The 22,825-nt window shown below is 29.5% G+C and overlaps 1 protein-coding gene across 3 annotated transcripts in view; it reads right to left on the bottom strand.

Moving 5' to 3' along the window:
• Positions 1-22,825, bottom strand: part of LOC129959917 (fibroblast growth factor 17-like) — a 100,881-nt gene that overhangs the window by 41,289 nt on the left and 36,767 nt on the right. Inside the window, exon 1 of one of the 3 annotated variants that reach the window (XM_056072817.1) lies at positions 13,732-13,844. The exons of the other annotated variants lie outside the window; for them this stretch is intronic. Within the exon in view, the coding sequence (XP_055928792.1) occupies positions 13,732-13,778 (47 nt within the window). The 5' untranslated portion in view covers positions 13,779-13,844. Of the gene's footprint in view, positions 1-13,731; positions 13,845-22,825 lie in introns of those variants that run through there. 3 annotated transcript variants of the gene reach the window in all.

Raw genomic sequence — 22,825 nt, 5'->3', positions numbered from 1 at the left:
AAAATAATTTTAATAACGGGGATATTGTGGAACTTCAGAAATTTTTATAAAATTCGAATTCGTCAATAATTGCAATATTTCTTTTATTCGTAGAATTATGATAAAATCTGTTGATCATTAAATTTATTTTTGCTAATTCGATATCGAAACTAAAAATTGTTTCCATTCTGAAATGTTTAGTTAAATACGCCCGTACATCGTGTTCTCTATGACCATTAGAAAAAAATTTATAGGCTTTAATTCGTTGGAAAATTTTATTGATATACAATATATCGTATCGATAAAGCAACAAAAAACTTTAAAAAAAACTAAAAACGTTGAATGATAATTTTATCTTTAATTGCGGCATTTCATTATACAAGTATTCTATTTACAGATCTCTACTATTTATAAAAACTTATTGAAATTTCTAAATCAATAAATCTTATATATATTCCTTTGTGAAATTCATTGTTTTTAAAATATGAAATAGCAAACGTAACAATCATCTTTATTGCCATATTTATTAAAAAAATTATGCTTTTTCTCTTACCTTACTTATTTTCAGAAACAGTTCTCTTTTTTTTTTTTTTTTCTCTCCCTCTTTGTGCTTTGAATTATTTAAGTTCCTCAATATGCCAGTTTTCCTTCTGAATTAAAGCATTTCAACTGACGACTCCCAAATTAATGAATGCGGTGCGAAATCCAATCATTTAGAGGACCATCTCTTTCTCGGACAGTGACAGAAAATACATTTTGATCTATTTGTCCCATCTCTTTTCGCTCTCGCAATAAAATTCGCGCCTCCAATTCTCACATAACAATGTTTGTTCTTCCATTCAGTACTTGCCATTCACAAGTTTCTTAAAGAACTACTTGAAACTCCTCCTCTTCCGAGTTGTAGTACTATAACAGCAGGGAAAATCTCTCCATGCAAACTCTGTAAATGAAGGTCGTTGCTATGGGGGGATTTTTGGAGTATTTATTCTCAGGAATATTAAATTTCAAAAACGAACACTGCTTACATACTCGGATTAATTTTTTTTTTCAGTCCTAAAGTTAAAAAAAAATTTACTAAATCCATTGACTTATTCCTTACATGTTGAATGTCACCTTAAATTTTATGATAATACATTTGTAGCATTAAAGCATTTTGTTTCCCTTAGAATACATATTGAGAATATTATTAAATCAATTTACAACATGTTCATGACAGCATGAATGCTGAAGGAATATTTATATATATTATATTATATATATATATATATAATGTTTTTTTTAATTTTTTATTTCTTACCGCATTCCCTTTCCGTTTTACTAGTACGGTTTAGGACATCGTATTTTATTCTACAGTGCTGAAATGGAAGTCAATACTTGGAAAAATACGTATTTATGCAAGTTTATAAGCATCACAATTCACTTTTTTTTTTCTCGTCTAAAGCCTTGTATTGCTGAATGACAACAAGCTTTTTCTTTGCTGTAAATCATACTTAAAATATGATTTTTTAAAGGATTTTTGATGTAATCAAGAAACGCATCAAAAAATTAAAATCAATTTTCAATAAATAAAGCAATTAAGATTAAATGAATAAAGGGACCCTGGAATTTCGTTCAATACTTTCATGAATATATTGCATTTTTTGGGGTAAACTGAAATATAATTTTGCAGCACACCGTAGGTAAATTAATGGAGAGTAAAAATGTCATTAAAAGGAGGAGGTATTGCTACCGAATGCCAAATGACCACTAAAATTAAAATAGATTTAGTCCAAAGATTTTTTTTCTTTTCTTAAGGAGAGCTGAATTAATAAGTAATGATTTCAATAGTTTTTTTTAAACCCTATTACATCCAGCGATGTAAAAATTTCATCTCAATTATTCTGAATAATTTGACGAGGTACTCTTCTGGAATATTTTTTTTTCGTTCAAAAGCAAAAAAGCGGGCTTTGTTTCAATTAAGCAGCCATCGCTATTCTTGTAATTTACAGTAAATAATTAACCACTTCAAGATATAATCCATTTGTTCTAAATAATATATGCACATATGGAAAATAAAAAGTAATTTGATACTCTGTTAAGAAAATTTACTCGAAATTTGTATACATTGTTAAATTATTCAAGTTTAAATTTGCTTTTTGTAAAGCCCCAAATCAGATGATTCCATATGTTGTTACAAAATGCCTTTTACCACAGAGAACTTTGGTAAATATTTATTTCTGACGACGGTATTCTTCCTCCCCCTTGGTGCTACCGCTTTCTAATTCGGTTGCAGAAAGGCCCCCGACGGACCACACATAGCTTTCCCCAAATACGGGACTATTGGCAAGATTGTATTCATTGAGTTTTGTGCCTCCCGACACTAGTAAATAGAGTGGTATTCTTTTGAACAACATTTCAGTTCTTGAAGATTGTTAATAGAATTTCGTTACATTTGTATGTTTTGCCGAAAGGTATTGCAAAGTTAACAAGTTTTTTTTTTTTTTTTGAAGAATGCGGGTACTGTGGGAAACCTTTTTTTTCTTCGTTAATAATAGTAAAAAATAGTCTCGAGAACACTTTTCAGAAAAAAGCCAATTCTACATTTTATTTCTGAAGTCATGCTTGGAAATTTTTTTAGATTTTTTGTGGATACTTAAATGTTGTCAAGAAATTTCGTGGGATCTAGGCGTATTTCTGCCAAATGTTTCTGATTAGTTTCAATTTAGTTCTATTCAGTCGAAACTAAATTCCCAAATATGTATTTTTTTTTTTTTTTTTTTTTTTGGTTGACTTAGTTTCAGCAACTTTTTTTTGTTGTTGTTGTTGAATTATTGGACTGTCAGTTATTCAGATATTTGTTCGCTATATTGAGTTTCTTATGCTTTTAACTCCATTTTTGATTATCTAATTCTTTTTATTAAATTGTGCAATTAAAAAATTTCAAATAATCAACACATTATGTACCTACTCTAAAGCTCGGAGGTACTCTAAAAAACAACTTATAGTTTGCACAAGACAAAAAAGTGAAAATACGAAATTAAGCGTAATTCTGATAGCTTTAACAAATTGTTAATTTTAACGATAATTTAATAGGGAAGTCAGATTTTTTTCCCCAAAGTCTTTTTTTTAATGTAACTAAGAAAATGCAACTTATTTCAATTTTTTAATGATATCACTTTTAATATTTCCAATAACCATCGGGAAAATATTTCTATTAGAAGTGACTACAGTATCTCTTTAAAATGATGAAAAAGAAGATCCTAAAATGACAGCTTAAAAACTCATAGAAAACTGACATTAAGTTATATAAGTAAAATTATAGTTAAACTGCTGATTTATTCATTGTTTAGTTAAATAACACCTGTTGAGAAATGTGTAGCCGTACTGATTCAACTAACAGTCCATAGCAAAAATACGATAATTCAATGCACTCTCATGATAATTAAGGAATTAAAAAGACAAAATTAGAAAATCCTTGATTGCATCAAAAAAAGTTGCAAATGCAATAATTTATAACTGGTAATGAAAAACAAAAGAAATCCAAGATTTCTATGTCCTGTATTTTCGTAAGAATTTGCAGACTGAATAAACTTCTCACCTAAATTGCATGTTTATATTTCTGACACTAAAGATTGATTAAAATTAAAACACTATTAATCGTATTGCCTTATTTTCTTACCAACGGATAAAGTTGAAATAAAAAAAAAAGTTTCATTTTTGACAAAACGAAACTTTTGGAAATTGTTGGTCATAAGCTGGGAAAATTTAATTACCTTACCTAAGTCTATTTTAAGACTAATTTACTTTATTACACAGTTAATTTTAAGTCATTTTTAGTTTTGCATTTGTTGTTAGAACATTTGTTGCGATATTAATAATCAAATATGGGATTTAAGGGGAAAAAAAAGTAAAAGTAGCCGATATTCACGAACAAATTAGACAGGAAAAAAATATTGTACTAACAGCTATTAAAACTAGCTTAAATTATTAATAAGCTAATTGTTTGCAAATTCGAAAAATGAATATTTATGCATTTCCATACAAAGTTTATAGGTCTTCCTTGACAACGGACAAATCTAATGCTATATCGATTACATAATCAGAATCGCGGTCTTTTAATTCTAGCATGAAAAATTATAGGATGAATTGCAGAATTGTGGGAACTCAGAAATTCTACTTTTTTGTAGCCCTTTTCCGAACTTCCGGTATCACTTTTATATTCTGGATATGTGCCATTTTTGATGACTGCATCGGAGTAACTAAGCATGTGAGATCGGGTCGTCTAGCATAAAGAAAATGTGTTCTTCGACCGAAAGGTCGGAAGATAATTTCCAGGCAGGGTTTTAAGAGGAAAAAATTCGTCACGTTTTGTGGAATTTAGAGAAGCCTTGATAACCCCTGGTGCTCCATTACATAATCATACGACGGCCACCCTCTGAGATTCTGACTAGTAGAAATCTTAAGAAATTTCGCCTTTTCTGAAAGCTGCCATTTTAGGCGTTTTGACTATGACATTTTTACAATCTTTATTTAGAGATATCATGTTTTAGTCTTAAATCATAGTTCGAAACTTGGTTTGAACATCCTAATCTTTCAATGTTAATAAAAGAAATATCGAGCAAATGTTTACTTGGAAATGATGGATATATACATTCAAGCAGAGCTCAGGGTTGATGGAAAAATGTATTAATTTACTGCAATTTTTTTTTTATTCGTCTTAAATATTTGGATCAAAAACAAACGTTTTATTTTTCTTTGAATATGTTTAACTAGTTATTACTCTTCGGAAGTTTTCTAATAAAATAGACAGGAAAAACTACAAGATAATACAATAAAACACTTCCGTATTTGTACTTTTAGAAAAGCAAAAGCAAAACCTGCTAATAAATAAAAATAATGTTTAAATAATTTTACTTTCATCAATAATATATTTTACATGATCTCCTAAAGGCTGGCCTTGGATGAATCGTTTTTTTTTTTTTTTTTTTTTTTTTAAGTTTAACTATTTCAATTTTATTTAAAAATCAAAATGATGCGGCAAACAAGAAACTTCTTTTTCAAGCAGTGATCACAAACTTGGAAAGTAAAGTGTAATCTAAACAGCATCAAAAGCAATCTCAAAAGTTTGAAAGACAGGAATAATAATTGCAGCTGCATGCAATAATATGATTTACCTGCGACACATTAAAAAAAAATTTGTTTGTCCAAAATGTAAAGTTGGAAACAAGATTCGTATACCTTCACATATCTCGCAGAAGTAAGAAATCTGATACTCGTATCGCAACACTTGATATATAATCATTTGAAATGTTGGGTATCCAAAAAATAAGTTTCCCAATTTGGGGTATCTACAGCTAAAACTAATGAACGGAATGAATGAAATCAAATTTGATATGCAGACTATAAACGATATGGGGAGAAAAAATTCCGAAAAAAAATGTCGCAGATGCATTCCCTTGTATGCATTAAAAGTCAGCACACTGAAAATGCTCCAATATTGTTTCATGAAAGATTTTCTGCGAATTTCAATCTGAATCTACTTTTTTTATGCGCGTTTTTTATCACTCGGACATAAATGAAATTTTGCATCATTCATTTTCTGCGCATTTATTGCAATTACCAACGCATTTTTATTCTAACACTGATAAAGTCTATTAGAGCTGAATTTTGACATTATAATTCTTTATTTCGTTTATTTATTTTTGCTGAATTTATCTTCCCTTGCATTCCACAGTATGCATATGAAATCTGTTTTTTCGTTCATTAATTTTAAAAGCGGATGCTTCTAAACATGAAAAGTTATTTTATGGTTACCCTGTATATATTCAGTATGACTTATTTATTCAACTAAAAACAATTCATTAATAGGTTTACGTTATTTTTCATGCTCTTTTATGGAAAATTAAAGAATCGAACATATTCGGATAGTTATATACCTTTTTGTAATTGTATTCTAGAAAGGATAACACATTTAAAACATGGAAAAAAAAGTGTTTAGTCAGTATTAAAACATCTAATGACTAAATTTCGCGTTAAATAATTGCCGTAAAAAATATGTCAATACTTCCTTTATATTTTTCAATATCTCATCAATGAGCTCAAAGGACAGGTAGGTTAGTCTATTCGAACAATTCCTGGGAAAGCAAACCTTCGCCGTCTACAGAAAAAGAAGCTTCAAAAGATAAATAGTGCATTAAATAAGATGTGTGTTCGTGTTATCACCTCCCAGCTTTAGAAACACGCTGTAGGTTCTTGGGGGATTTCTGCAACACGTCCCCCCCTCCAAATCCCCCCCCTTAAGCAGCGAAAAGTCATTAATCTTCATTATTGTGTACAAAACATAATTTCTCTAAAATTTTGTAACATCCTTAAAACACATAACGGAAGTTTCTTATATAATCGCACCTTAGAGATTATAACTATTAATAGGCCAAAACAGAAGCAGTAGAACGGCAAAGAAGGTCAGTTCCTCGAAACTCGCATATGCTTTCTAAAATGGTCATATAATTTTTACATTTTTGCAATGCGAATAAGCAAGAGATGTTAAAAAAATAACCTTACATATTGTTACACTATGAAGTACTTATCTTCATAATTATAAGCGACATCAAGAGTCTCGAATCACCAGTCGCAGCAGATGAAATAATGACAGTAAAGCAAATTGCTTTCTGGCAATTCTACAGTTTGAAGGGCAACGACCCATTATTGCTTTCTCTGGTTTTTGAAATATTGCAATCAATAGGGTTAGTTTTCGAATTAGAATTCTGTATCTAATCAAAAGAAACAACCGCTTTTGTTAAGAAAATATATATGTACAAGAGAGTTTCTTTAACGCCTTAATTAGATGGGAAAAGTCACTTTGCAAAAATAAAATTTTATTTCAATTCGCATAAATAACCCAAGGAGTTTTGGGTATTTTAAGTTGAAGATTTGACAATTTTTTTAAACAACCCCTCACAGTTTGGTCTCACATCTTTGGGTATGTCTATTGGAATTAACTTTATAAAACTGAGTAATAAACACTGTACAACAAAAATTATTTATGTTTTTCGTCTTATTTATTCTTGGAACTACATCCACAGATGCAAACATCAATAGTACTCGTTGTTTCACAGGGATTTAATGCTTTGCCTCAGAGGATGAAGTGAATTTATTTAAATATAAATAGCTTAAGATGCCGGCGTTTACAAAGGGTGAATACCATTTCAAATTGATAAAAGGGTATTAATTCAAAACAATTTGGTCCATCGATCCGAAGCACTTTCTGTTTATTGACTGGAATTCTATCTTATAAGAATTGATATTTCTAATGTATTTATAATTTAGCAACTTTTTTTTTTATCTAAAATGCCCGGTTGTTTGAAGTGATAATGTACCTAATTGCGAACTGAATATAATAATATAATGCAATATAACTTTAGTCAACGCATCTCTCAATAAAGGGATTTGAAATTAAAATATGTTCTAGGAAAGCTTTTTAAATAACTTTAAAATTCAGCATTTGTATCTGGATATGTTTAATATTCACATCTGAGATACGATAATGGAAAACTAGTGAAACAGGATTTCGACATATAAGTTTTAATTCATGGGGAATGTGAGGATCGCTTCTATATAATGCTCATATAAAATAAATTCAGATTGTTTCAGTGCTTACTACATTTTCAAATCTTCTGCATTTTTATCAAAGCAAAGTATATCTATCTATACATTAGCACGATGCATTTTTCAAAAGTAGGCAAAAATTTCAATTTAATTTTATAAATGAAATGATTCATAAAATGACAATAGATTTAACAATGAACTAAATAGCAAGAATCCAATACTAATCTCATCAGAACTGGTACAGCGCATTTGCAGCCTTTCAACAATTCATAATACAGTACAAACAGATTTTGAATTTCATTTTCTGAATTCGGTAAACTCAAAGTATAAATAACACGAAATGCAGAAATATTAGACAAATGTAGGAAATTAACAAGCGTAACTGAATTTCAATTGGATTATAATTCAAGATTCCCCCCTCTCTCACAGTTTCACATTTCTGAAAGATCGTGCATATGAACTGAAGTTTTACTTTTTACTCTAGAAATCCGTATTCTGGGTGGTTATGAAAGTTTGAATTTTGGGCCAAAGAAACGAACCTACCGCATGGCCGCCGCGCTGATCCATCTGAAATGCCAAGGACAGGGGGTGATTTCGATTCGATGCTTTTGACCTCGCCTGTGGGGGCGAAAGGCCCTCAACTATCAAGCTGACATATTCCAATTCGGAAACCAAGACGGAAAATCATATTTTCAGCGCTATGTCATAATATTCCTACCGGGGGTCCGCTGGGCTTTTATGATGCAGAGGCCCTGAAATGGGATTATAAATTTGTAGATCAAGAGGCAGAAAGGGATGGAACAACTTCCAACTGAATCATGACAATTGAAACAACTGCGATTCCAATTTTTTTTTACAAAATCTGAAATTATGGATACGGAAGGAAGTATAATGGTAGTCTTATTAATTGATTGAATCACTGAAATAATTTGATGGTAGCAGCTCATTAATGCATTTAAAATAAATCAGCGCTTTTTTTTTTCATCATAAACCAAATAGTCAGTTTGAAGATGAATTGAAGAATGCTGTAAAGAAGTACACACTTAGGCGTTGAATGTAGTCATTCAGCGCTTGAATTTCCGGCTTTTTAAGAATTTTTAGCCAGTGATAATTTTTGTTTCTTGGAAAATTTTGCTGCATTATGCATCTTAAAAAGGTTTTAGCGATCTTAAGTACATTTTTGTACAGTTTTGTTTTTAAAGTGACTTGTTTAAGTCACACTTTAATAGTAAATAAAAAAACAAATGTAACATAATGTAGGCATTTAAATAATTTCCTTAAATTTCACGCAAGAGTTTTAACACGAAATTCGAACAGTTTCAAAATACTCATTCCTATGTCTCAGGCCCAGGGCTGTATTACGCCCTCTGGGGGAGGGAGGGGGAGGCAATGCAAGTTTCGGAGATCTCTCCAACTTTCTATACCAGATATTTATTGATTCTAATTCTATATCCAAGAAATTTTATGTAGCAAACTGACAAGACATTTAATTACAAGCATCTTTTAAGAAACTTGGTTTCCTTATTTCGTATATATAAAATTCAAGATTCAAATTGAAAAGCAGTTTTAAACGAAATGGTAAAAAACCTTTTGAACATAGCTAAATATTATTTAATTAAAAATAGGATATATATTGCTTAGTAATTAAAAAATATCTTTTACAGTTTTTGTAATAACACAATGAAAAATCTGTGAAAGATATTTAGGAATATTAAAATAATATTCTAACATTTAAACGATACTTGATATTAATTTGAATCAATTCAAGCTCACGGACCATGTAAATTAAATGAAAGGATAAAATTAATATCTTAATATTACAGAAAATATATCCAAATTTCTGGCTCCTTAGATTGTTGATTATTTTACCTATTTCATAATCCGGCCTTCTCAGCCCCCAATTTAAGAAAATCCGTTTTAAACCATGGTCAGGAAACTATTAATTATTGATAATTACTGTATTATAAATTACGTCCATGGCTTCAAAGATTAAATATGATTAACTCGAATTGTGTTAGAATAAAATAAATCTTTATAAAGAAACAGCCGGAAAACAATATTCATGAAATCTTCAAGAAGAAATTAGTAATTTCAACTCATTTAACAGTAAAAATAAAAATATTTCAGACAATTTTTTTAACGGCCATTTCAAATTCCATTTCTGCCTTCTTTTTATAGACGATTTTTCTTTCTTTTAATAAAAATGCATGAATATTCATGAAAAATCAACTTTAAAGAGCAATGTTTTTGTAAACTTTTTCCAACAAATTTTATTACTTATACTAACTGCGATAACGTTGGAACAGCCAGCTTTTCAGATTTTGATTATATTAGACACGGTCAACCGCTTATGCGACAGCTGTTAAAACGAGTTATAATAAGCGGAACATGAATTTAATTTCATGAAGTAAATCAAAGCAATGTTGTTTAAGAAGCGTTTAACATGAAAAATGATATAAAAGGTTACACCAGGATATTTTGAAGTATCTCTCTACCTAATACTTTTCCAGCAATAAAAAATTTCAGAACTGCGTTTCTGTTACAAATTAAAAACCCAATGATCAAAAGTAATAAAATGAAATATTGATTGTAACTAAAAAGGAAGATTAAAATAGTCATTTAACATGTTTGAACAAAATGCTTTTCAAACAAAATTTCTTCAGAAATTTTTTCTTATAAATGTCACAAAATCAGAAAAGGGAGTTGTGTGGTAACATCCCCAATCCCCAAATTTTCTCCACTTAGAGACGCAAATCGCGATTTTAGAAGTTCCGAGCTAAATATCATACGCTCCTATTTAGTTAAAATTTTACAATGCTGTCTTCAGAAGAAATGTTCATAAGTGAAATATCACAGTTTTTATCAGATAATAATCTAAAAGAATCAGATCGACGTTACTACTTCATAAGTTTTAAGGAGTCAGATTCTTTCATGGGATTGTTCTATTAAAAAAAAATATTAACATCTTGTTGATAGACTGAAATTGGTATTGAAAAGAGGTATTTATTTGGCCAGTCGCAGTAGAATTAGTGAATCGTAAAGAAATCTATAGATTCACTGAGGTTAAATCCTTTACTTTGAATATCTTGTTTGAATAAATGGTATTCGCTGCCGTCTTACTTAATCCGCCGGATAAACCATGTATAAGAGATTAGAAGTAAAATACGAGTAATCTTACTTTACCCATTTAACCGACGAGCCTGCGAGTAATATGGGTATGGAATTATTAGATGAAATTAAATCATTCAAAGATGATACAATTCGATACAAAAATTACATATATTTCAAAAAGTATTCTGCAAATTCTTAATTGAATCAGTGTGACAGAGGATTTCCGAAACCGGAAGTGTCATCCAATTAGATTATAAAAGAGAAAAATAGTTAAGAATTTGTTGGAAAAACTTCGGCAAACTTTTTTTACGACGTGTTGTCATTTTTTATCATTGACGACGATTTTCAATATATTGCTAAAATCCAGATGGTTAAAAATAAGAAATGGAATTTTAGTCTTATAAACAGATTTTTGCAAACCTATTTCTTGCCTTTCTTATCCAGTAAGTCACTAAGCATGCGATAACATTCTAACTTTCAGACTCAAATATTGGTCAACAGGACCCTTTAAGCGGAAGTTCAGAAAACGAGTAATAATCAAAGTATGTTCCAGTTAGAGGGTTAATTGTTTAGAGACTTAGTTCGACTTAGATAAGAGAAAGAGGAGACTCGGCGGATAAAATTTAATTTCAAAATCTGAATTTTCATATCTAACCAATTCTGCAACATTTAAAAACAAGAATTCTACTTCTTTCGAAAAAAAAAATATACAATCATCTTAAAATTCATTTATCTTATACATAGAAGAGAAAGGGAAAAAATCTTGAAAATAAGATACGTCTTTAACTTTCAAGAATTGTTTAAAAAAACAAACAGGGACTGTCAAATTTTGCAATGGAGACTATCCAAATGAAGAAAGAAAAGGACATACGACAATGAAAACGAGCACTTCTTATCGAGAAACTTTTAAAAGAGTGACATCAATCAGTCCCAAATAAAAGTCACCAATTTTTTTAAAAAAATAATTGTTTCATCTCTATTTTTTTTTAAAAAGAAACCCTTAACATCTAGTTCATTCTCCCTATTAATTACTATATGTAGGTTTGTTTAAACTTAATTTGAACTAACACTTTCCTTTTAAACAACTTGCTAGACGCAAATTTGTAGTGCATATGAAACATAAATGACGCCAATCCCGCGTTCGGCGAGGCATTACTGTATTTAAAAAAGTGATTACAGTAAAAAGCATCACAGAATAGAAATTAATTTAGAAATTTATAATATAGTTATGATATGATGAGCATTGATTAAACTCGAATACATTTATCACATCTCTTATCACAATAGAGTACTTTTAGTACTCTTTCGTTAAAATATGGTCACATCCAAATGCATTATTTTAATCCACATGTCTCGACAAGCCTTAAATTTATTTTTTAAACAACAAACAAACGGAAATTGTACCGAAAAAATAATCCTAATGTTGTCCGCATTATATTTCTTTTATAATTTCTAGAATAAACACCAATAAACTATATAAGGTTCTTTCTTATAAGTGAATTTATTAATTTTATACCTTCGCAATTCAAATTACAAATATTAGTTTAAGTTATAAAGCTTTTTGAGATTGAAATTGTTCCATTTCATTTCCATCTGCTTCTGTTTAAGAGCTAATTTTATTGACCTATCAGTAGGAGTGTCTTCCCTTCGATTTCCTCGCACACTTGCATAGTATGACGCGTTTTATGCTTCGTATTTAATTTCTTGTTTATCATTTAATAAGGTGATGCTGCATTGGCATATAATCCTGTTAAAGAACAAACACAAAACCACAAGGTACAGGTCTGCAATTAGACTTAATAAAGAGTAGATTTTTGTACTAATAAGTTATCCGCTTTTTACAACAACAAGTTTGTTTTTCGATGTTAAAATACTTTATTTTATTTGAAATAAAAAAAAAATGTTAAACACTTTATTTTACGGAGTGCATCCAAGTTTTGATACAGATCTGCCATTTTGGCAAAAAATAACACAAACCGAAATTCACTTATCTAAGTCATTTAGCTTTCAAATTCTTGCAGGTATATTGCTCTGTATGCTCTCTATATATACACGCCAATATACAGTTCAACAGACGATCAAACTTTCGCCATATTTGGCCAGAAAATATGAAATAGAATTAAAATTAGGAGAAAACAATACCCGAAATTTCATCCACCTGCTTTACTGTATTTGAGATATTGTACTTAGGCCGATATAATTTTTTTTAAAAAAAAAGAGTTTTTTTGGACTCGGAAAGGCTAAAAAGTAGAAATTCATCAGAATTTCGAGGTCCAATTTTTCAATCATTTCAGTATTTTCTTTTCATATTATATACTTCGATAATGAGAAAGTAAATGTTATCAAATTTGAATTGAATTTAGTATGAACATGTCTTTTTTTCAAAATCGGCTACAGATTTAACAATATAAGTAAACTGTATTACTGATTATTTCATACTGTAAACTGATTATTTCATGCTTAATTTCTGGAAGATATTGAAAAAGAATATTCTGCAACATTTGCATTACATACGTTTGATAGTTACTGGATTCAATCGCATGTTAACTTCATTTTTTCGATAGTAAAAAAATAAAAGAAATAGCTGCATGTAGTAAATTATCTTGACATAAATTTCAGATGAATTGCAGAATTTTTCTATTTATCATAAGACTGCATTAAGTATGGTTATTGATCTAATTATGTTATTAAGATTTGCAGAGATTCTGACAGAAGTTCAAAACGACAAGAAATTTAAAATGGAAGAAAAGAAAAATTCACACAATTAAAAGAAAACAGCAGGCATGTATATATAAAGCAACAGCTGAATCAGATGTCTTATTATATTGCAGTTAATAATTACACGAATGGTTAAAACGAATAGTAAAGGTTTTTGAATAATTTATATAAAAACAATGCTACTAGCAAAGAGTTCAAAAAGTATTTGAATAATTACAAAATAAAAGCTACTACTACTAAAATAAATAGTAGCTAATAATTACAAAAAAAGTAAATCTCCATAGACAAGGTAATTCAGTCGTCAACCGAGTGTAAAATGTATTCTGAATGTCTACTTACTTATAAAACGCACCAAAACGATACCTTTGCCCCTGCTTCATTTTCATTTGCCAGAAATGTCACCTTCTTATTCTAATAAAATGCTGAAACGTTGTGTATTTACGCCCTTAACTGACCTGAAAATCCTTACCAAAATTCACTGCTTTGTTTTCCTAACAAATGCGAGACTGCAATTCGTATTATATTTACGCATATTATTCTGCTTAATCTCGGAACAATCCGAAAAACCTGTTAAAGCATGAAAAAGAATAAAACTGCAAACGATTTTTATTAACTGCTTTTAGCATTTAATTCAAAGAAATAAGTATTTCATAATGTAATTAATAATAGTCTGATAGGTATACATCCAAAGCGACGTTAATTCAAAAGAACAAAAAAAAAAAAAAAAAAAAAATTCAGCCAGACGGATTAAATTTTTCCATTTCATTAGCGAAATGTATTCCAAAATGTTTGATTTAATGAAGTGGGAAAAGAGTAAGCCTTCTAACGCTCGCATATTTTTCAGCTTAAAAAGCAAACAGTACGTGCTCGCCAGTGGTTTACGGCATGTTTACGCAATTTTCTTTTCTCTTTTCTGTGTTTTTTTTAACGGTGAATCAGAAATTTTTGTGCATTTTTTTTATACTGACGAGGTTTAAATGTTCGTTTTACCTTTTCTTTATTTGTGTAGAATTTACAATATCATGTGCTGTCATTTTTATTCTGAAATCCTCGGATAAAATAGAATTAGATATTATTTTTTCTTTCTTTTTCGCAGAAATTCAAGATGAAACAAACAATAGAAATAATTCATTTATCTGGGTTTTTTTTTTAATATTTGCTTGCGTAATTTTTAAGACTAAGTTGTTTAACAAATTACAGTTTCTTTTATTTAGCTCATAGCTTTGAAATAAAGAAACAAAATTTTTTGAGACTAGATACATTTTATACTACGGTCTTACAAGAAAAAAAAAAAAAAGGCTTAAAATAATAGTAATTTTACTATTATCCTATCATTTATTATATAGCTATTAAAAATACGTATACATGTCATATTTACTACCAATATAACTATTATCTGAATTTCTTCTACATTTTTCTGATACTTAATAGTAAAAATTAATTAATAAGTGAAAAGAGTGGCGAATAGGTGATTTTTTCGAATGTGATTTGGTCCAGTTTCTTAACACAACACGAATTGTTTATCATTGTCAATTTCACTGCGGTTATAGAAAAAAAAAAAAAAAGAGTGGTCATTATTATTAAACGTCCAATTTGTCTGTTTTATCTATTTATTTATTTTTTGCGAAATGAAACATAGAAAGCAATTACAATAATAACAAAAAAGTGAAGCATAAAAAATAATTCTTTCTCAAAGTGAACATATATAAGTACGGCGCAACCAGACAAACTTTTACAGTGGAGTTACCAATAATTCATTTACATTATAGCTTATTATTGTTACTTATTTCAATAATACGAACTTCATAACTTTCTCGTGCATTTTAAATTATTACTAGAATTCAATCCATCTTGTCGTAAAAAGATGCTACATATTTTTATGATATGATTTTAATTTATACCTGAGCAATAAGGATACAGTATTTTGAGTGGTTAGTCATGCTTCAAACAGTGACGGGAAAAAAAGCTTGTCTCGCTTGTGAGGCAAATCGAACGTGTGAGTTGTCACCAAATGACGAAAAATTCGGCCTGATTTTACGTCCACATAAGCGACATAATATATTGATATTCACATAATTTCCCCACTATTGACAAAATAAATGCTTTTTCAAATCAAAATCTGCTTACATTATATGTTCTTACCGATGAATAAAAATTGGAAATGTTTTGCTTTCGATTTTAACCGTATTTTTCTACAATATAACCATTTTCTGTTTAGCTTCGTTGTATAATGAAGAGATTCGAGTACCTCTTTCCGTTGATAAAATTAGTTTAAAATGCAAATCACATAACAATTTTATTATTAATTTCACACATCGAATTTCAACTCAGATAACTGGTTACAGTTCTGTCTACACTCTCTCTCTCTCTCTCTCTCACACACACACACACAAAAAAAAATTAGAATTCAAGAATAAAACCTTTGTAAAAGAATTAAGTAAGATTTTTGTTCTACTACATTCTCCTACAAATTCTACAGTATCTGTATTTAACATAAAAAACTTTCTAAAACTTATTTTATCAATTTATATTGCAATATACTTACTATGTCGTTTCTTAGTTCTTTGTAAAATAGCATTTGATTTTAAAACCTCACTTGCATTAGTACACTAAAGTAGAAGATTTTTATTTTAATTATTTTCTACTTTTCGGTCTCTAATTTTAATACATTGTTGTAAATGTTATGAAATCTTAAAATCACTTTTTTTTTTTTTCCAAATTCATTTTCAAGTAGCTTCTTTTTTTTTCTTTTTTTTTTATGGAATCTAAATTTGATTTAATTAATAGACTAGTTGATAATTATTTCTGAAAATATTAAAATTGAATATTATCATCGAGAACTAACAAGTACACAAAATTCAAAAACTCAAGCATATCAGGAGGAGAATTAAAATTCGGATAAAAAATTCCACCTTTGCAGACATGGGACAAGTAAAATTAAATGAAAGTGGTTAATAACCTACAAAGAGAGAGAGAGAGAGACTATAATAGTCTACCGTCTCAGTAACTAACAAATATTTATTCTTCATTTGACACTCAAATTCTGTGGTCAAGTTTATTTGTGATCAACATAAAGTCGACAATGAATGGGAGGTGGTAAGGGGGTAAGCTGAGGGGACAGTTGGCAAACTGAAAGCGGAAGAATGAATGCACCCGCTCTCTCCCCTCACAATAGAAGAGTAAACCTCACGCTTTTCACAAACACAATTAGCTCAGATTTCAGTTTCTTTTCAGAGCTAGGGTGGTCGAAAGATTGAGGCTCTACTACATTCTCCTACAAATTCTACAGTGGAGTTTTCAGAGCGGAATAATCGTGTATGCTCTTTTTTTTTTTTTAGAAAATGATGAAAATTACTTTTGATAAGATTAATAATAATAATAAAAAAATCCTCCCCGAAAGTTTTTTGTCCCGTTTTTGAGTCTTTCAAAAATATTTCTGACCCAGACTAGAAGTGTTCTTGATGTTTTGTGAGAGCTTACCTTTTCGGAAGTAGCAAAGGTCACGGAAATATTTTTTTTTTTTTTTTTTGTCCTTAAATTTCAAACTGGAATAAAGTTCATCGGGATAACCTCTATGACCATATTTCTGCGTGAAACAAGTTTAATGTCTACTTGTTTCATTTCTTTCTTTTGTTTTCGAAAAAGCTATTCAAGTTATGGGGCAAGAAACGGAAAGGTTTCTTGGACATTCTTCATCAATTTTGTCTGATAAATTACTCATTAAAGAATGCTAGATTTTTAAATGCTTCTATTTAACTTGACTTCTTTCATTCTAGTAAAGATTGAATTTTGTAATTGATTTTTCACTCACTTTCTGATGCACTAGAATTCTGAGGTTTTGAAGAATTGTATGTTTCCTATTATAATACAATATTTTAATGCATACAAAATTTAGTTATAATTTAAACCCTTTTTTTTTATTAAATTTGGCTTTCCATTGAGAGACGCCTTCTAGTAATACATTTCAAAACAAAATGATCACATGCTTCTACAATATTAATATTAATGAATTATAAAAATTTTCAACTAAAATATAGAAATTACCAATGAAGTTTTTTAAAACAGACTTTTATTTGTATACTAAATAGAAGAAAATCAAAAATTATTATTTTTAATCAAAAACATGTTAACATTTTTTTAAAATCCTTGAAAAAGCTGTTCAAACAACAGAGTAAGATACAAAGAGTTATTTTTGGATTTTTAGTAGTTGTGATGTCACCGATTATAATGCTAGATTATTCATTAAAAAGTGAATGCTAAGTTTTTTGCATGTTTTTATTTAATTTGATTTCTTTCTTGATTATAAAAATGTAATTTACAATTGATTTTTCATTGACTTCTTAATGAATGAGAGTTTTGAGATTTTGAACAATAGTACATTCTTAAGGATAATACAATATCTTAATAATTACAGAACATAACTGTCATTTAATCGACAGTTTTTCATTAAATTCTTATTGAAGGGCGTCTTCTAGTAGAAAATTTCAAAATAAAATAATAACAAGCTTCTATAATCGTAATTATAACAAATCTTAAAAAATGTTGAAGACTAAATAATAGAAAATAGTGAAAATAAATTTTTTTTGTTTTATATAATACACTATTAGTTTTGTACTGTGCCAAAAATTAAAAGTTTTTAAATCAGAAATATGCAGATCAAATCAAATAGTGAAAGCGAGAGGCGCTTAAAGAATATAAAGAAATAAAACCACGCTAAACATTAATATGAAGAAAACTCTTAAATATTCAATAATTTTATTAAAAAACATAATTATATGGTTAAAATTTTAATTTACTCTTAAGAATTTCTCTCTGTACCTTAAGCTTTTACGATTTCATCTTAATGAATTTTTTTCTTATTATTATTAGTACACTAATCAAAACAAGTTAAAAAAATTCATCACACGGTTATTAAAAGATAAACTCTCATCTCCACTTAGGGCTAGGTAAAAATAATATTAACGATCCATTAGCTTAGATATTCTTAATGAAATTCTTCTTACAGATCTTTCTATCCAAAAAAATCGTTAAAAAAATACGTTTGCGTTAAATGGTGCCTAAAAGAATACTAAAAAATTATTTCAGAACGTGTTCCTTCTAATCGTTCATTTAGATTATATCCCCTTTAATAGCAGAATTTGCATTTCTGGGGTTATTACTTCATTTGCTAAATGCAATAGAATAAATTATAGAATAGAAAAATTCGGGTGAATAAATTATAGCTTTCAACTTATCAAGAAAATTTCTCATGATCCCGAAAGGGACAATGGCAGTGGCGTAGCAAGAGTAAATGGTACTCGGAGCAGAATATAATTTTTCACCCTTCCTTCGATGTTCATCAGTGATAAAATTTGGGTAAATGGAACCTGGGCATGTTAGTATTTCTCCGGTCCCTCAACATATTTGGCTCTAAAAACTTCGCGCCCTGATATTTTTCATTTTATAGTCCGGAACATGAGCTACCTCTTGTCGTCCTTCAGTTACTACATCACTGAATAACGATTGGTTGATTTGAAATTTCGTATAAGCTTTTCCACTTGAAGCCGTGCGATGTTTGTTTTGAGAAAGGTCAGATAATTTTAAGCAGTGTTCATATGTTAAGAAGAAACCTAAATTGGCACTACCCAACCTTCCCTCCCCCCCCAAAAAAAAATGGTGGGATTGTTCTACCTAGTTAAATTTTGGTATAGACAAAGGATATTGATAAGGGGTAACAGATTGAAAGCATTGTTCAAACCTTTGATAATTCAATTACGTAAGGACTTTATATCTTTTTATTGTAAATATACCGTAGGAATTCTAAAAAATGATAACGGTTTAAAAAGACGAGAAAAAATGATGTATTAGATCCTTTTATTTTTATCTTAGCTCCAAAATGTAGTTCTGAGGAACAGTTGCGATGCAACTTTGTTCTTCAACAGGTAGCTTTTAAAATAAAATATAATAGGTTAAAAGCAAAACTAGTGAAAACACATTTTCTGGTAAAGAAAAACATTTTATTTCACCTTTTCGCAATTGGCTTTGCGTTGTGAAAGAATTTATGTGTAAGAAAACATATTTCCCGTCTTGTCAGGACCAGTTCGAGCAAAAATGCGGTGGAACTACAGAACACCCAACGCTTTCATTGTATAACCACTAATTTAATTTGATTTTGCACGTGGCATCCGAATATACATCTTCAACCGAACACCATTTTTTTTAGTGCTCACAATATTCAGAGGAAATGCAGTAAAAAATTGTATGTCTCTTTGCATGAAGAGTAAACTTCTTCAAGCCAACAAAAATTTAAGCGAATACAAACTTTGGAGCAACTTGGGCAGTAACAAGGCGCATTTGTGCCATTGCACCGCTTGTGAGGGGAGAAAGGTACTGTCATAAATGCAGCATTTTCTTCCCCTCCAGGGACATGAGAAGCGGCGCTACAAATGATTTTCTATAGAAAGAAAATTATCAAAGTCTGACTTTTGAATATAATTAAAAGGAAAATTAATAATAATTATAAGGAAAATTAATGATAAAAATTAACTAAAAACATTGTTTTATAATTTTTTTTCACAAATAAATATTAAAGCAACATTAGTTTATTATTTTTATTCTTGCATGTGTGTGTTTATTTTATCTTGCACTTTCATGATTTCGTATTATTCTGCCGCGTTTGAGTAAATCTTCATAAACAAGAATAAGAAATGTAAGCAAAACAATCAGATACATGGGTTTGAAGGCTAATTTTAAATTAAAATTACTTTAAAATTAGAATTTGCTTAGTTACAGTTTCTTTGCTTCTTGATTTGAAATTAGTATTAATTTACAATCAAATTAATAATCTAATTATTATTTTCATTGGCTAATAATTAAATTATTCAAAATTAATTAGAATATGTAAAATTTAAATTAAGTCAAAATGCATTATTGTTCAAAATATTATAGGTTAAAGAATCCCCACAGATGCAATCCACAAGCCACCACTCTGCCTTGTTGTTGATCTCGTTTAAAAATGTCAGGAATTGTAAATTAATACTAATTTCAAATCAAGAAGCAAAGAAACTGTAACTAAGTAAGTACTAATTTTAAAGTAATTTTAATTTAAAATTAACCTTCAAACCCATGTATCTGATTGTTTTTCTTACATTTCTTATTCTTATATATACATAAAAATGTTTGCTATCAAAATATGTTCTAATTTTGTTTTGGAGCTGTATGCCGTAAATTACAGAAGTTTCTTTTTTTTTTTTTTGCTCATTTTTTGTTCAATTATAACGATATCAAAATAGTTTGAACAATGACGAATACAAAAGCGCATAAAATATATTATTTACAATGAAAATTGTATCTATTATTTCACGCAAAATAAAGCAAGTGGGCAATCAATTTAATGGTTAATATTTAAATGCATCCTGCAAGTGGAGCAAGCAATAAAATTTTCTGTCTCCGAAAGAAATGTTTTTCCAAATGAAGAAGCCTACTGATTCAAGCCCTATATAGAGAGTGAATAGTTTGGCATATATTGAATTGAGAATATTTTGGTAATAAATCTTAATCAGCCAACTACCAAACCTACATGATTAATTCCGACCACTTCGAAAGAGAAGACTGTGTGTTCGAATCTGGCAATGATTTCAAATATCATCACTAAAAAAGGGATTAATCTCATATAGATGTACCCAAACTATTATACTGAGATTGAACTGACAGTATAAAGTTTACAGTGGCTTTCAATAAATTGTATACAAATGAACATCATTTTATGATAATTCTTTCCAAAAGATTACCCCTCCCCCCAACATTTCTTCAGGTATAATTGATTTCTATACATGTTTTAAAGAATTAAAATATTTGCTTAACTTTGTTACACAGAGTTGTCTACATTACTCCTCAACATACTTTAAGGAAAAAAAAAAAAAAAAAAAAAAGAATTGCCTAACATGGATACATCAGATCTATCGTACCGTATTCAAACTGAGTAGTTTGCGGTGTTATTTAATACTGTATCGAATACAAATGAGTATCATTTTCTAATCTTTGTTTAAAAAAGACTTTTCCCTTATATTTCTTTCCTGAAAAATTAAGTAATTAACCTAATATGGATACATCGTAATCATTGTACCACAATCCAACTAGCCGTTTAAAGGAAGTAGTGGTTTTTAATATATTGAACAGAAATGAACACCACTTTCTAATCATTCTAAAAAAGACTTTCCCCTAATACTTCTTTGGGGATTAATTGCTTTCTACACTTATTATAAAGAGTTAAAACCTTTGACCTCACATTGTCACGCAAAGCTGTCAATTTGGCTCCTCACCTGTACTTTTTCAGCTGGCAGGCTCAACAAAGACGGCAGAAAAACCGCAATTTTTAATTCAAGTTGGTCGTGTATGAAGAAAAATATAACCAACAAATAAAACTGTGCCATGATTGATTTATAATTTAAAAGTGTAGCTTCAGGTAAATGTATCACGTGTTGTTGTTGATTGGTTTGACGGTACAAATCCTGATTGGATGAGAGTATATTAGCCCAATTTATCGTTTTAGAACTTTTATTTAAGCAATTTTTAAAAAGGCGATTCATTGAATATGTGACTCATGCATGTTAAAGAAGTAATAAATATAAGTATATAAACATATTATATATATGCGACTGAATACACGTTGAATGGTTGAATTTTCAGAAATGTCGATGTAGCGCAGCCCACTGAAAAATGAAGTACAAAACTGAGCGATATTACATTATATTATTCAGTATTCAACAATATTATACAATATTGCGATTGCATACAATATTGCAACAATATTATTTGATGATGTCGTGTCCGCGTTACCACGGAAAGGGGTTGCAGTAGTTTCTGAGGGTAAAGACCCCTGAGCACCCGAAGGCAGAAGTATGACTTCTAGCTCATATGAAGATGAAACCCACACATTCGCTTGCACAACCCCTTTTAACAGGGGGGCACATTCATACACCTCACAGAACACAGATGAAGAACAACCATGCCCGAACCGGGAATAGAACTCGGGACGCCCAGAGCACGGAAAAGATGCGCTACCCCTATGCAAGGACGCTGGCAACACATGCTTAAAACATTGGTGAAAAGCCTACTTTCTTTACTGAATATCATTCTTTTTAATTCAGCATTCACCATGCAGGGATGGTGAATGTTGAATAAAAATATTTTTGTTGCATTAAGATAAAAATGCAATTTTTTAAATCATACTATTATAAAACGTATTATGATATACATCAAAATAGAAGAAACCTCAAATAACGACTCATGTAAATAAGATGTTGAACTAAAATGAACATTAGATTCTAAATAAGAAAAGAAAATAATGCTATAATAAATTAATAATAAACTAATACGGAAATTTATGATTAACATTATACAGCCTTATTTGCTGCTTAAGAGTACCCCATTTTTAGAGTAGAGGCTAATTTAT

The sequence above is a fragment of the Argiope bruennichi genome, chromosome X2, assembly GCF_947563725.1.
Source record: "Argiope bruennichi chromosome X2, qqArgBrue1.1, whole genome shotgun sequence".
NCBI lineage: Eukaryota > Metazoa > Arthropoda > Arachnida > Araneae > Araneidae > Argiope > Argiope bruennichi.
The sequence above is the reverse complement of the archived record's forward strand: the minus strand, read 5'-3'. Positions and strand labels throughout refer to the sequence as shown.